The sequence below is a fragment of the Pseudorca crassidens genome, chromosome 16, assembly GCF_039906515.1.
Source record: "Pseudorca crassidens isolate mPseCra1 chromosome 16, mPseCra1.hap1, whole genome shotgun sequence".
NCBI lineage: Eukaryota > Metazoa > Chordata > Mammalia > Artiodactyla > Delphinidae > Pseudorca > Pseudorca crassidens.
The window spans coordinates 5,117,785-5,130,712 of NC_090311.1; the positions used below are offsets into that span (position 1 = coordinate 5,117,785).

The following is a 12,928-nucleotide window of genomic DNA, read 5'->3' on the forward strand; positions in this document are numbered from 1 at the left end:
TGGAAATGATGTTTTTTGGAGAGAAAGAAACAGATGAAAAGACCAAAAGCTGGGCTGAAAGACATTCAGAACCCTTTTAAACGGTGGAAAAGCAAAAGTAAAAGAATGATTTTTGTGAAGAAGCAATACAGAAAGATAACAGAACATAATTCAAAAACTGGAGTGTCCAATATGAAGGAGAAGAAAATCCATTCAGCATTGCTGCTTTCAGAGTACAAAGGCAGACAGACTTTTAATACAGTCTGACCCCAGTTTCTGGCGGGCGCCCTGGGGTGTCCCCGCAGGTGCTGGCGTCCAAGGGATGGGGTGGGAACCCGCTCCTTTAAGGGCCTGCGCTCACGGTTTCCAGGACACAAATCTGCCTTGGGTTCTGTTGGGAGTCCAGGCAGGAAAAGCCGGCCCGGGTCTTGGGAGAATCTGTCTTTGTTCCATCCACAACTTCTATAATGAAGGCAGCACGTAAGCCAAGTCAAGCCTGCGGAAAAGGCACCCAAGAGCGGCACCTCTGGAATGAGGACAGGGGTCTGCCCCTGGGGCTGCCTGGCAGGAGTGGGGGGCAGGGGGATGCCCTTCAGACGCTTCTGGGGCTCAGAGTCTGCGTCAGGAGGCCAGACCACACACGTGAGACAAATAAGCCCCATGTGGGCTTCCCTGGTGGCGCAGTGGTTGAGAGTCCGCCTGCCGATGCAGGGGACACGGGTTTGTGCCCCGGTCCGGGAAGATCCCACATGCCGCGGAGCGGCTGGGCCCGTGAGCCATGGCCGCTGAGCCTGCGCGTCCGGAGCCTGTGCTCCGCAACGGGAGAGACCACAACAGTGAGAGGTCCGCGTACCGCAAAAAAAAAAAAAAAAAAAAGCCCCATGTTAGGAACTCTGTGGAATGTCTGAGTGATGGTGGCCTTTTCCAGCGTTTGCTCAAGCATTGGCCAGAATGTGCTTAATTCAATAAAAATGACACTGTTAACAGTGGGGGAGGCTGCACATGTCGGGGATGGGGCAGGGGTACATGGGAACTCTCCATATCTGCTGTTCAATTTTGCTGTGAACCTAAAAACTGCTATTAAAAAACAGTCTACTTAAAAACAGTGACTGAATACCCAGTCTGGGTGCAGCACAGGGCTCCCGAAGAGGGACAAACAGAAGTGTCAGACACAGCCTGCCCTGTCCCCAAGGAGCTCCAGTCAAAGCAGGACCTGGTGACCCAGGGGTGGACCCTGGCCCAGTTGCACTGCCATTACTGGGAGCTGCTTAGAAATGCAGAGCCTCAGGCCCCTCCCAAGACCTAGTGAATCAGAATCTGCATTTTTTTTTCTTTGGACGAACCATGCAGCGTGTGGGATCTTAGCTCCCCGACCAGGGATCAGACCTGCGCCCCTGTAGTGGAAGCGCAGAGTATTAACCACTGGACCGCCAAGGAAGTTCCCAGAATCTGCATTTTAACAAGATCCCCAGGGGACTCAGGGGACCATTAAAGTGTGAGATACTCAAAGGAGGGGATACAGGATACATAGAAATAGCTCCTGGCCAGGGAAGGGAGAGCCCAGAGACAGGACTCTCTCTGCATGGGGGGCAGGAAAGGCTCCAAGGTGGAGACAGCAAGAAAATATGCGTAGGAGGTGGGAAGGAGTCACCACAAGAGACAGCAGGTGAGAAGGGGCCGTTCCCATCCGGGGGAGACCACAGAAGGTCCCGGGGCTGGGAATCAAAAAGCATGTTCAGAAAGAGGCAAGATGCTGTGGGTGACGAGAGGGTAGCTACATGGGCAGAGCCCTGCTGTAAGGGGCCTCACCTGCCAGGTAGAAGCCTGGATCTGCCTGTAGAGGAGGTTGGGGGACCTTGAGGTTTGGGCATCCTTGGAGCGATTCAAGCTATGATGTCATGGCCACTTTGTTAGAGCCCAGAATGGTGGCCCGGGGAGCAGAATGGCAGGGGTGGATGTGGGCGATGCATCTTGGACTGGGAGTCCAGGGAGGCTGAGAGCTCATGAGGAAAACACGCCGGATGAGCTGACTTCTGCTCAGAGACCCACATTGTTCAGCAGTGTCCCAGGTAGAACCTGGCCAAGAAGGTGCAGACCTTAGAGCTAGTCGGTCGGTGACACTCATCCCTGAAGGCACTTGGACACACAAATCACAGTGAGAAAACGTGACTCATCCTTAAGAGTTTGGGAAACTAATAATAAGATCATAATAGACTTTGGTCAAAGCACAGAAGAAAACAACTGAGAGGCATAATTCTAAATTTTGAAAATAAAATACATAAGTACCAGAAAACTCCATCTTGCTCCAACAAAGCTATGTTGCTTCTTCCTGATTTCTTATGGTTTATCTTCATAACTGCCTCTGTTTCTACTCTTTCCTTCCCTGCCTACCATGCCTTGTCTGTATTTCATTCAGAGGACCTTCTGTTCATAAAAGAGCCCCTCACATGCCCATCCCTCCAAATCCCCTAATGCTAAGAACAACCATACGCTGGACACTTATTTCAAATTACAGAAATGACACTGGGTCACAAGAAAAAAAATCCAATTTTGGTGCTTGTGATCATGCTTCCCCTTGTCATTCTGACATACATTCTATTATCTCCTGGCTTTGGTTCCCATTTCCTAATTCTCTTAGATTTATTTCAGTTTTTCAAAATATTCATTTAGTGTAAGGAATATATCCCAACGAGCACGTAAGCAACGCCGCTGCCTGTGATGACTCCAAAGGACATGCAGTAAAGCTTCGATCTACCAGCAGCCTGTGGATGGATGTGCTAGCAGACACCGTTCTCAACAAAAGCAAAGTCTTTGGCTCAGAGCAGCAGTGTCCAATGGAACCATCAGCCAAGATACATGTACAATTTTTCTAGTAGCCACATTTTAAAAAGTGGAATTAGGGACCTGGTGGCACGGTGGTTAAGAATCCGCCTGCCAATGCAGGGGACTCGGGTTCGATCCCTGGTCTGGGAGGATCCCACATACCGCGGAGCAACTAATAAGCCCGCGTGCCACAACTACTGAAGCCCACACACCTAGAGCCCGTGCTCCGCAACAAGAGAAGCCACTGCAATGAGAAGCCCGCGCACCGCAATGAAGAGTAGCCCCCGCTCGCAGCAACTAGAGAAAGCCCGCGCACAGCAACGAAGACCCAACGCAGCCAAAAATAAATAAATTTATTAAAAAAAAGGAAAAAGCTTTAAAAATGAGCAAACTCTTAAAAAAATGGAATTAATTTTAGTAATATTTAATATACCTGAAGTATTCTTTCAAATGGAATCAATAACACAAAATTAATGAGATGTTTGACAGGCTGCCATAACAAAGTTCCAAAGATTGGACGTCTTAAACAAATTTATTTCCTTACAGTTCTGGCGGCGAGAAGCCAAGGCCGAGTTGCCAGAAGGATGCTTTCCTCTGAGGCCTCTCTCCTTGGCTTGTGAGACAAATCCCCACCCTGTGTCCTCACCTAGTCCTTGCTCAGTGTGTGTCTTTGTCCTAATCTCCTCTTCTTATATGGAGTTCAGTCATATTGGATCAGGCCCTACCTCCAGATAGTCACCTTCCGAGGTACTCGGATTAGGGCATCAACATGAATTTCTGGTGGACACAGTTCAGCTCATAACAGGTCTCTTGTTCAGGCGGAGCCTTAGAAATCCAGTGCTGCTGTGCACTGACGGTGCGTCTCAGTCTGGACTGGCCGTGTTTCAGGTGCTCACGGCTGCATGGGTCTTGTGACTCTTGTAGCAGACAGCTCAGGTCGGAGCCGCCCATCATAGGAGGGCTGGCTCCCTGGGCACCTCTACCCAGAGGACCCCACAGTGAGCAGCCTTCCTTCAAATTCCCATGGGCTGAATCACTTGCCAACTATCACCCATTTCAAGATATTTTTTCCCCCAAGAATCGACAGATGAGTATGGATAAAGGAGATGTGGTATATAAACAATGCAATAGCACGCAGCCAAAAAAAGAATGAACTACTGCCATTTGCAGCAACATGGATGGACCCAGAGATGATCATACTAAGTAAAGTCAGCCAGACAGGGAAAGACAGATATCATATGATATCACTTGTACGTGGAATCTATGAAAATGATACAAATAAACTGACTGACAAAACAGAAACAGACTCACAGACATAGAAAACAAATTTATGGTTACCAAAGGGGAAGGGGGGGGAATAAATTAGGAGTTTGGGATTAACGTGTACACACTACTGTATATAAAATAGATAACCAACAAGGACCCACTGTATAGTACAGGGAACTCTACTCAGTATCTTATAATAACCTGTAATGGAAGAGAATCTGAAAAAGAATATACATATGTACATATATACACACACACACACACACACACACACACACATATATAAAACTGAATCACTTTGCTGTACACCTGTAACTAATACAACACTGTAAATCAACTATATTTCAATTAAAAAAACCCAAAAAACAAAACTTCAGTCTGGGCACAGAGCACAGAAATGTGTGCATCTAGTCCTTCCCAAGGTCAAGTTCTGAATCTGCAGCAACGACCTCAGCCATTGTCTTATTCCAGAGAAGGCACGAAGGATGCTCTTTCCCAGAACACCGCATATACCCAACACCTGGCAGGTATAATAAGACCAGGTCTCGGTCTTGTTTCCTTAATGAATGTGATTCTAAATCTGGCATGAAGAAGCAAACTTTCCTTCTGCTGTGACCTCCTGCCACCCTGACTCCCCACCTGCTGAGACTTCGGGCGTCCTGGCCACAGGGAGCTGGAACCAGTTCTCAGGTGCAGCTGCCCCTGCACTGCCCAGCCCAGTCACGTCGTTCCCAACCCCTCCCTAACCCGAGGAAGAAATTCAACTACGGAGGAGCTGGCCCGGCACCAGGTTCTAGAGACAGCACTATTCTCACATGTCCAGCTGTGGGAAGCTGTGTAATTGGGGGGTTAGAGGGAATAGTACCTTTTTAGGACACACATATACTTAGGCAATTTCCACGTGCCTTGAGAGCCCTAGGTTAGAACCCCGCCTCGCTTGTCCGATTCAATGTCCTGGTAGTTTACCTGGTTTACCTGATAGATGCAGGCGCTACGTACATTGCCTTCCCTTCCGGGCACGTCCCCATCCACTGAAGCTCGTTGTGGCCGCGTGATCTGCTTTAGTCAATGACACGAGCACAAACGCATGTGTCACTTCTGGGCCGAGTGTGTAGGGGCCGGGCAGTGACTCGCTGTCCCTCTGAGGCTGCATTCCTTTGTGTTGGGACCTGCGCTCACCTGGGTCCCCAGCAGTGAGGAGGGACCGGCAGCAGGAGTGAGAAATCAACCTGGGTTGTGTAGCACCACTGAGACGGTGAGAGGTTGGAACCCCAGCAGATCCCAGCCCGTCCCAGCTAATACAGAAGATGGATACTTACTTCCTTCTGTTAATTTTTCCCCAGGAAATTTAATGCTCGTTGATGTTAAAACGACTTTTTTTTTTTTTTTTTTTTTGCTTCGCGGCTCATCATCCAGGTACTTGAAATTTTGTTTGATGAAATTTTCTCCCTCGCCCTCATGTTAGCCTCAGAAAGATGCGTGAACTTCCGTTTCTTTTTAACGTCCTCGTGGAGAAGTTATGGGCCTTCAAAAACGGCTTTTCAGTCTCTTTTGCCAGTATGCCTCTAATGGCTGCTGTGGAGACGATTCTCCTCAGTTTTGATTAACAAGTTCAATCAAGTTGAACATTCCTGACTCCAGGTGAGCTAAGTGCTCACTTTACTAGAGCCATCCTTCTGTCTCCTCCAAAACACAGAAACACGTGAGAACATTCCTTCAGCCCCTTTCTCTTTCTGCCTGTAGTGCTTTATCACTTGAATTAGCTTTTTTTCGAAACCAGGATTTCTCAGCCTGGCCACTACTGACATTCTGGGCTGGATAGTTCTGTGTGGTGAGGGCTGTCCGCCGTGTAGGATGTTGAGTGGCATCCCTGACCTTGACCCACTTGACGCCAGTCACATCCACACCCCCAGGCATGATGACCTGAAAGGGTCCTGGTTGAGAACCACCGTGCTAAACCGAACACGTTCATTGTTTTCCCTCCGTATGAGGCTACTCTGGCTAAAAACAAAACCAAACCCACTTGGTTCCTCAATTTATTATTTATTGAAGGCCAGCTGTCCTGCTGTCCATGAGCACCTCTCATCTGTCCGAAATCACCCTTAAACGCTGAGTATTCACTCCTTTGTTCCTGCATTCTTTCACTGATTTCTTTGTTCATCTAACAAACGCCCCTGTGTTACGTGCCCGGCTCTGAGAGTTACATGTCTTGTGAGGGATTGCACGTGTGTGGCCTCTATCTTCACAGAGCTCATGGCCTATGGGAGACTCGCTAAAGAGACACACGTGCAAATCTACTGCTGCAAATTGTGGTTAAGTGCTATACGGGAAAAAAAGAGGCCACTGTGGGCATCGGAGCAGAGGTGACATTAAGCTGGATGAGGACAAATGAGCCAAGGTTAGGAGCAGCAGAGGCCTGCCAGGAAGAGGCAGGAAGGGCTGGGGTGCATGAGGACCCAGATGGGGTGGTGTGGCCAGAATTTAAGGAGCGAGGGAGGGAGGAGAGCTGAGATGTGGTGGGAGAGATCTCGGGGCCAGCGCTGTCAGAGGACGTGAGAACCCACAATGACTATCAGCGAAGGCACACACTCTTTCAGCCCCAAGGACCTCTGGCCCTCAGGCTTCCTGGGCCGCTCTGGGGTCCCACCTCCTCTGGCCCCAGACTTCCTGGGCCGCTCTGGGGTCCCACCTCCTGTCCCTTCCATAACACCTGATTACCCTTCTCAAAAACATGATAAGCCAGAAAGCCACTGGGGGAAGGAACGGCTCCACTTTTCTAGCAGTCTGTCGAGAAACAGAATTCCCCTGGCTAAGCTAATAAAATTTTAGCAGTTGGCCTTAATTGTGAAACCATCTCATTTCTATGAAGAAATATATTCTGCTTTGCTATAGGACCAGGTATAATTCACAGACCATTTCCAAGTGGCCTCTGGCCAATCCTCATGCTATTCTGAACATTTTGATTTTTGTCCCATGTCAAGGACCCCAGGGAATAAATAAAACACACATGATCTCCTCAAAAGGGTTTGATTTATGTCGACAACCACAAAAAGGGTCAGCCACCATCCTTTCCCGATGTGGGTGCTGCTGGGAGTAGAACTGGGTCCCCCCACCAAAAGATATGTTGAAGTCCTAACCCTTGGTATCTGTGCATGTGACCTTATTTAGAAACAGGGTCTTTGGGCATAATCAAGTTAAGATGAGGTCACACTAGATGGCGTGGGCCCTAAATCCAATAATCGGTGCTCTTAGAAGAGGAAGATTTGGACACAGTGACACACAGGGAAAAAGCCACACGAATACGGAGGCAGAAACTGGAGTGATGTATCTACAAGCCAAGGACTGCCGGCATCACCAGACACTGAGAGGCAGGAAGCAGATTCTCCCCTTAAATCATTCTCTCTCAGAGAGCACGGCCCTGCCGACACGCTGACTTTGGTTTTATAGCCTCCAGAACTGTGAGAGAACAGATTCCTGCCCAGTGGGTAGGCCTACGTTACCGTAGCCCTAAGAAAGGAATACAGGTACCGTCGTGGAATTCTCTGGTAACTTTTCTCAAGGTAAAAAAGTAAAAAAAAAAAAAAAAAAAAAATGGCTGGTAACTGGGATGAGTTAAGAATCCCGAGGAAGGCACAGAATGAGCTTAGAAGCCACTTTAGTGGCAGATTTTAAAAACTTCTTAACTGAAGAAGCCCCCCCCTTTTTTTTTTTTGCGGTATGCGGGCCTGTCACTGTTGTCGCCTCTCCCGTTGCAGAGCACAGGCTCCGGACGCGCAGGCTCAGCGGCCATGGCTCACGGGCCCAGCCGCTCCGCGGCATGTGGGATCTTCCAAGACCGGGGCACGAACCCGCGTCCCCTGCATCGGCAGGCGGACTCTCAACCACTGCGCCAACAGGGAAGCCCCCCCTTTTTTATTAATAGTTACTATTTATCTGAATCACATGAACTACAGTGATGAGACCTATTACTGGCTGATTAAAATGATGGCAGGTTTCCTTTTAGTAGAAGTCAACAGATTAAATTATTTTGTTTGAGCCAGTTAATGGAGATGCCACCAAAATGAGTGATATTGGTCTTGCCATGGGATTAATATTTTGGTGACAACAGAAAAACGCAAACTGTCAAAGGAAAGCATTAGCTCTAATGTAGCCAGAAATTCCCCCAAATCAGCGTCCCAGCCTGGGTTCTCTCTGGCAAGGACTGTGAAAATACTTGTGCTTTTCAGTTCTAACTTTCAGCAGAGCATCTACAAAAGGGCGATTGATTTTTATTCTTGGTAGGATTTCTACTTAGAAGCGCCAGCGGGAGGGTCCTGCATAAAACCTTCAGATACGCAATCTGTAACAAATTTCTGGTACCACAAACACCATGTGTTAAAAAATGTGTTTACAACGCTGCAAGAAGGTGCACACAAAGAGGAAAACACCAGAAAATTTGCATTTTTTTTTTTACCTTGCCTTTGTCGAAGTAGTGGATGATTTCCTGGTAGAGCCGCTCTTTCAGCTGTCCCTGTGTTGTCGCCTGGTACCCGTCCCGCTGGGTGAGGTGGGCCGCACACACGTCCTCCGACCACTGAGGCAAAAGCAAAGCGTAAGCGGTGCCAGGTGAGGGCATGGCCAGGGCTACCGTTTCCCTACCGTCAGGTCAGAATGCACACAGTAAGCCCTGAATTCAGTGTGGGTGCTCGGGCCATGATTCCGGGGGTCGCTGGAGCTGCTGCCAGCAGGCTGCCGGGTCTGGAATTGAGGGCAGAACCTCTGTGCAGAGGCCTCAAGACGAGTGAAAGAAAGAAGGCGGCAAAGCTCAGTCTACATTCACAGAGAAGAGAAACCCGGCAGGTTCTGGACAGCACAGAACTGTCAGCTTGCCCATGATGCCTCGGAACCTTCCAGAAGAATGAGGAACCGGGTGATCTATGGCTGCCTCAAGTGGGGCATCCCTGGGCGGCGGCCTCAGTCCTGTGCTGCTCAACATTTTAATCAACAGCAGAAGGCACATGGATTCCACTTACAGGTCGTAAAGAAAGCTGCTTACAGACAGGGAGGCGTCTTGGGATCTTCAGCTCTAGGCACGTTGCCTGTCGCAAAGGCAGGGCTCGGCCAGCGTTTGTGGACGTGACAGTGGACTTACGGGATGAAGGAAGGATGCATCAAAGTGAAGGCAAGCTCATTTGACACCTAAACTCCTAAACTTATGCTCAAGAAATCAACGGCACTAAATATAGGGTTTAATAAACTTCAATATTTGGTGGGGACCTACTATGTGCAAGGCACCAGGTCAAAGATGAGTCAGAAGATGCCTGCCCCAGAGAGAGTGCTATTACAAATTAGAGCACAGTGGTATATAATAACTCTGCAGAAAAGATTTCATGGGCAATTTAAGGGCGGGAGGCAGGACGAGGGGTTCTGCAGAGGCTCCTCGGAGGAAAGAATCAGGATGGGCTCACTCGTCAGTTGGACTCAGGAGGTGGGTCTTGACCCTGTTTTAAGACAGGACAGCGAGGATGCTACCAAGAAAGCAGCGGACTTGCAGGCTGCCTGGACCACAGTGGAGTGGGGTGGGGGGGTCCCCCACTGGACTCAGGGCTGGCCAGGCCACATCTGGAGCAATGGGACCAGCTGTGGTGCCACATTTTAGGGGGCAAGACAAATGGACAGGAACCACTGGGGCAGAGGGCAAAGGCCCCGAGGGACAGGCCTGCAAAAGTGCAAGGCTCCCTAAGAGGCGGGCTCTCACAGCACACACCCCCTCCCACCTTCCCGAAGCCAGAGGGGTTTGGAGCACTCCGTGCTGGACCGCAGGGCTCCAAAGAACAGGGTGAAAGGGCTATGGGGCCAGATGGGCTCTCCGGCACCTGGAGTGTCAAGTAAGAGTGAGAAACCTTTACGCTGCTGCAAATTCTTTCACCTTCAAAGGAGAAGTGTGTAGCCCAACCATAACTGGGGTTACAAACTCAATTAATTGTGGCATTTTCACCACATGGCCAGGTTTCTACTTTTACGAAGGGTAAAAGTAAAATTTTACATGATTCTGAAACGTAACTACAATAAGATAAATAAGAATAAGAAGGTTTGGATGCCAAATAACTTCCTTGGAGTTTAAAATCACCTAAAAAAATACTGAATGGAGAAGCAAAACTCCTTTACACCTTCCACTTAAACAATGAGATGAGATGACTTGGTTGCTAGGCGAAAGGCTGATGTTTTTATTGCCCTTGTTTTTTTTTGACAAAATAGCCTTAACCAAAAGAAGAAGACCCTATTTGAGGATTTTTACTCAATGAACAAGAATATATCAATCATGGTGAAGAATTTTCATAAAGATACAAGTACCGTTCTTTAGTACGCTGATTAACCAGCATGAATTCACATTTTCTGCAATATCAAAACATATTTAGGACAAACTGCAAAATGTAATGATGTAAAAGATATGGAGAGCAATTATTTGGCATCTAACTGGAAAATTCAAAGCCCCAGTGGAAATGATAATGCAATTGGGCCGACTGATTTGGGTTGTGAAACATCCTTGTACCATTGGTGATAACCCCGTCTGTGCTCAGTAAGTGCAATGATTAAACAAATGATGCTTCATACCCATATATCTATTTTACATTCACACGCCCGTGGAAAAGTTTATGTTCTGTGAGAGAGAGTAAGGGTGGCCAAGCAGCTTGTCAAGCCCATTTTAATCTCCCTGGTGTAAAAGATATATCTCCGTAGTTTCAAAACCACCTTATACTAAAATTTGGGTCTCTAACAAATGAGAGCCATTAGAATTCAAAGTGGGAGGGCTGGCGTGAGACGCCCCAACTGATGACTCTATCTTCATAAATGACAGTCCTTAGGAGAGCTTTGTATGGCGCAAAGCCAAAAGGGTACCACGGATGACTACGGATGAGGCATTCAGACTGAGACGAGTCTCATTGTGTTTTCTTTATAAAGGACTCTTGTTTTCAGGCAAAGGTCAATCTCCACACTCCAGTGTCCCTAAAGCAGCTTATGAGTATGCATATCACACAAGCTACTGGAGAGTTCAGGACTGGGCCAAGGGCTAGAAGATTCTTGCTGGGGATTCACTGCCTAACACGGGAAATTCCCTCATCTATCCACCTACCTACCCACATATCCACGCACCCACACATCCGTCCATCCATGCACACAACCATCTATCCACCCACACATCCATCCACCTACACATTCATCCACACATCCATCCATCCATGAATCCATCCATCCATCCACCCACACATCCATCCACCTACACATTCATCCACACATCCATCCATCCATGAATCCATCCATCCATCCACCCACACATCCATCCATCCATCCATCCACACATCCATCCATCCATCCATCCACACATCCACCCATCCACCCACACATCCATCTTGTCATCCATCAATACAAACAACCACCCAGTTATTTACTGTGGGTCCACTCTGTATGACTAACTGGGCTGAAAATGGACATGGGGAGAGCATGAATATATTATGGCAACACACACACACACACACACACACACACAGACACACACACAGACACACACACACACAGACACACACACACACACACACACACACACACACACACACACACACACACCAATGCCCAAAGCTATCTGAATAACAAAAGGACACTGAGAGCTGAAAGCTGTCATGCCAGACCTATGCTGAGGGGTAACATCCCCCAGGAGAATCAGGCAGGAAGCCCAACATGAACTGATGGACCAACAGGAGATCTCAATGCAACCGCTTAGAACGCACGGAGAGAAAAGTCATGATCTGGTCCCTACACTCTTTGATAAAATAATGAGAGGCGGGCTCATCCTCTCTCTTAGCTATTGTACCACAGAAGTTCCTTCTTATTGAGGTCGCCCTCCGGCATTACTGGGTCTTGTTGGCAGGAATGAGGAATCACAGAATCTCTAACTCACTGCTGACAGACCAATCATGGGTGTTTAAGATGCTCAGTGATAACTTGCTCTGACATCTTGTCCAATTTGCATTCAGGAGAGCCAAATCTATACTCAAAGTACTTCTTAACTATCTTTGTTCATGTCACTGCATTAAGTCAACATCCCTAAAATCTTAAGTTCTAGGTTTACTGAAATTTGTCGTGGAAAAATCAAACGTTAAATGATCTTATAATTTATAACGACAGGATCATGAAAGTATATGGTAAGTTTTACTACCTTCAGAAGCTTCGCATGGAGAAGCAAGGTATAGGCTGCTTCAGTGTAGTTATCACATTCCTTGTGCAGGTCACAGAGCTTGTACAAATACCTGAGACGATAAAACACAGGTACATTCTTAAAGCATCACCAAATAATTTGTGTTGAGAATTGCAAGAGCTAAATTCTACCTTCAACAGTAAGTCATCTCTATACTTTCCTTTTACAATCTTCACAATGAATAATGCCTTGGAAGCTTCTGGTACACGAAGCACTAAGAAAAACCAACCAGAGTAATACACAGTAGATATATTTTTAAAATTTAAGTCCTCTCTTTTCAGGACAAAACTGAAGGTGGCACAAGGAGGTGGAATTATACTTCAAGGTCTCTCATTCTTTCTCATCTTTTCCAGAGTTTTCTTTCTTGCAATTGAAATGAGAGCACACAATGTTTGACTGTGATTTCTTACACTTCTATTGAGTCCAAATACACACACACACAAGATCCATAATAATACAAAACCATAAGAATAAAGAGCTCCAATGATCACAGCGAACGTGATCAAAAGAATGCCTCTGCCATAAAGAAATAAAAGTTGCTTTTCTAATATAAAGCAACCTACATTTTTTTTTGTATACACTTTTTTTTAACATCTTTATTGGAGTATAATTGCTTTACAATGGTGT

The 12,928-nt window shown here is 47.3% G+C and overlaps 1 protein-coding gene across 7 annotated transcripts in view; it reads right to left on the reverse strand.

The window, feature by feature from the left end:
- The window catches only part of DOCK1 (dedicator of cytokinesis 1), a 526,777-nt gene that overhangs the window by 56,927 nt on the left and 456,922 nt on the right, over nucleotides 1–12,928 (reverse strand). For all 7 annotated transcript variants that reach the window (XM_067709064.1, XM_067709065.1, XM_067709063.1 and 4 more), the window contains 2 exons: nucleotides 12,263–12,353; nucleotides 8,522–8,641 (listed from right to left, as the gene is read on the reverse strand). In XM_067709064.1, the coding sequence (XP_067565165.1) occupies nucleotides 8,522–8,641; nucleotides 12,263–12,353 (211 nt within the window). The remainder of the gene's footprint in view (nucleotides 1–8,521; nucleotides 8,642–12,262; nucleotides 12,354–12,928) is intronic.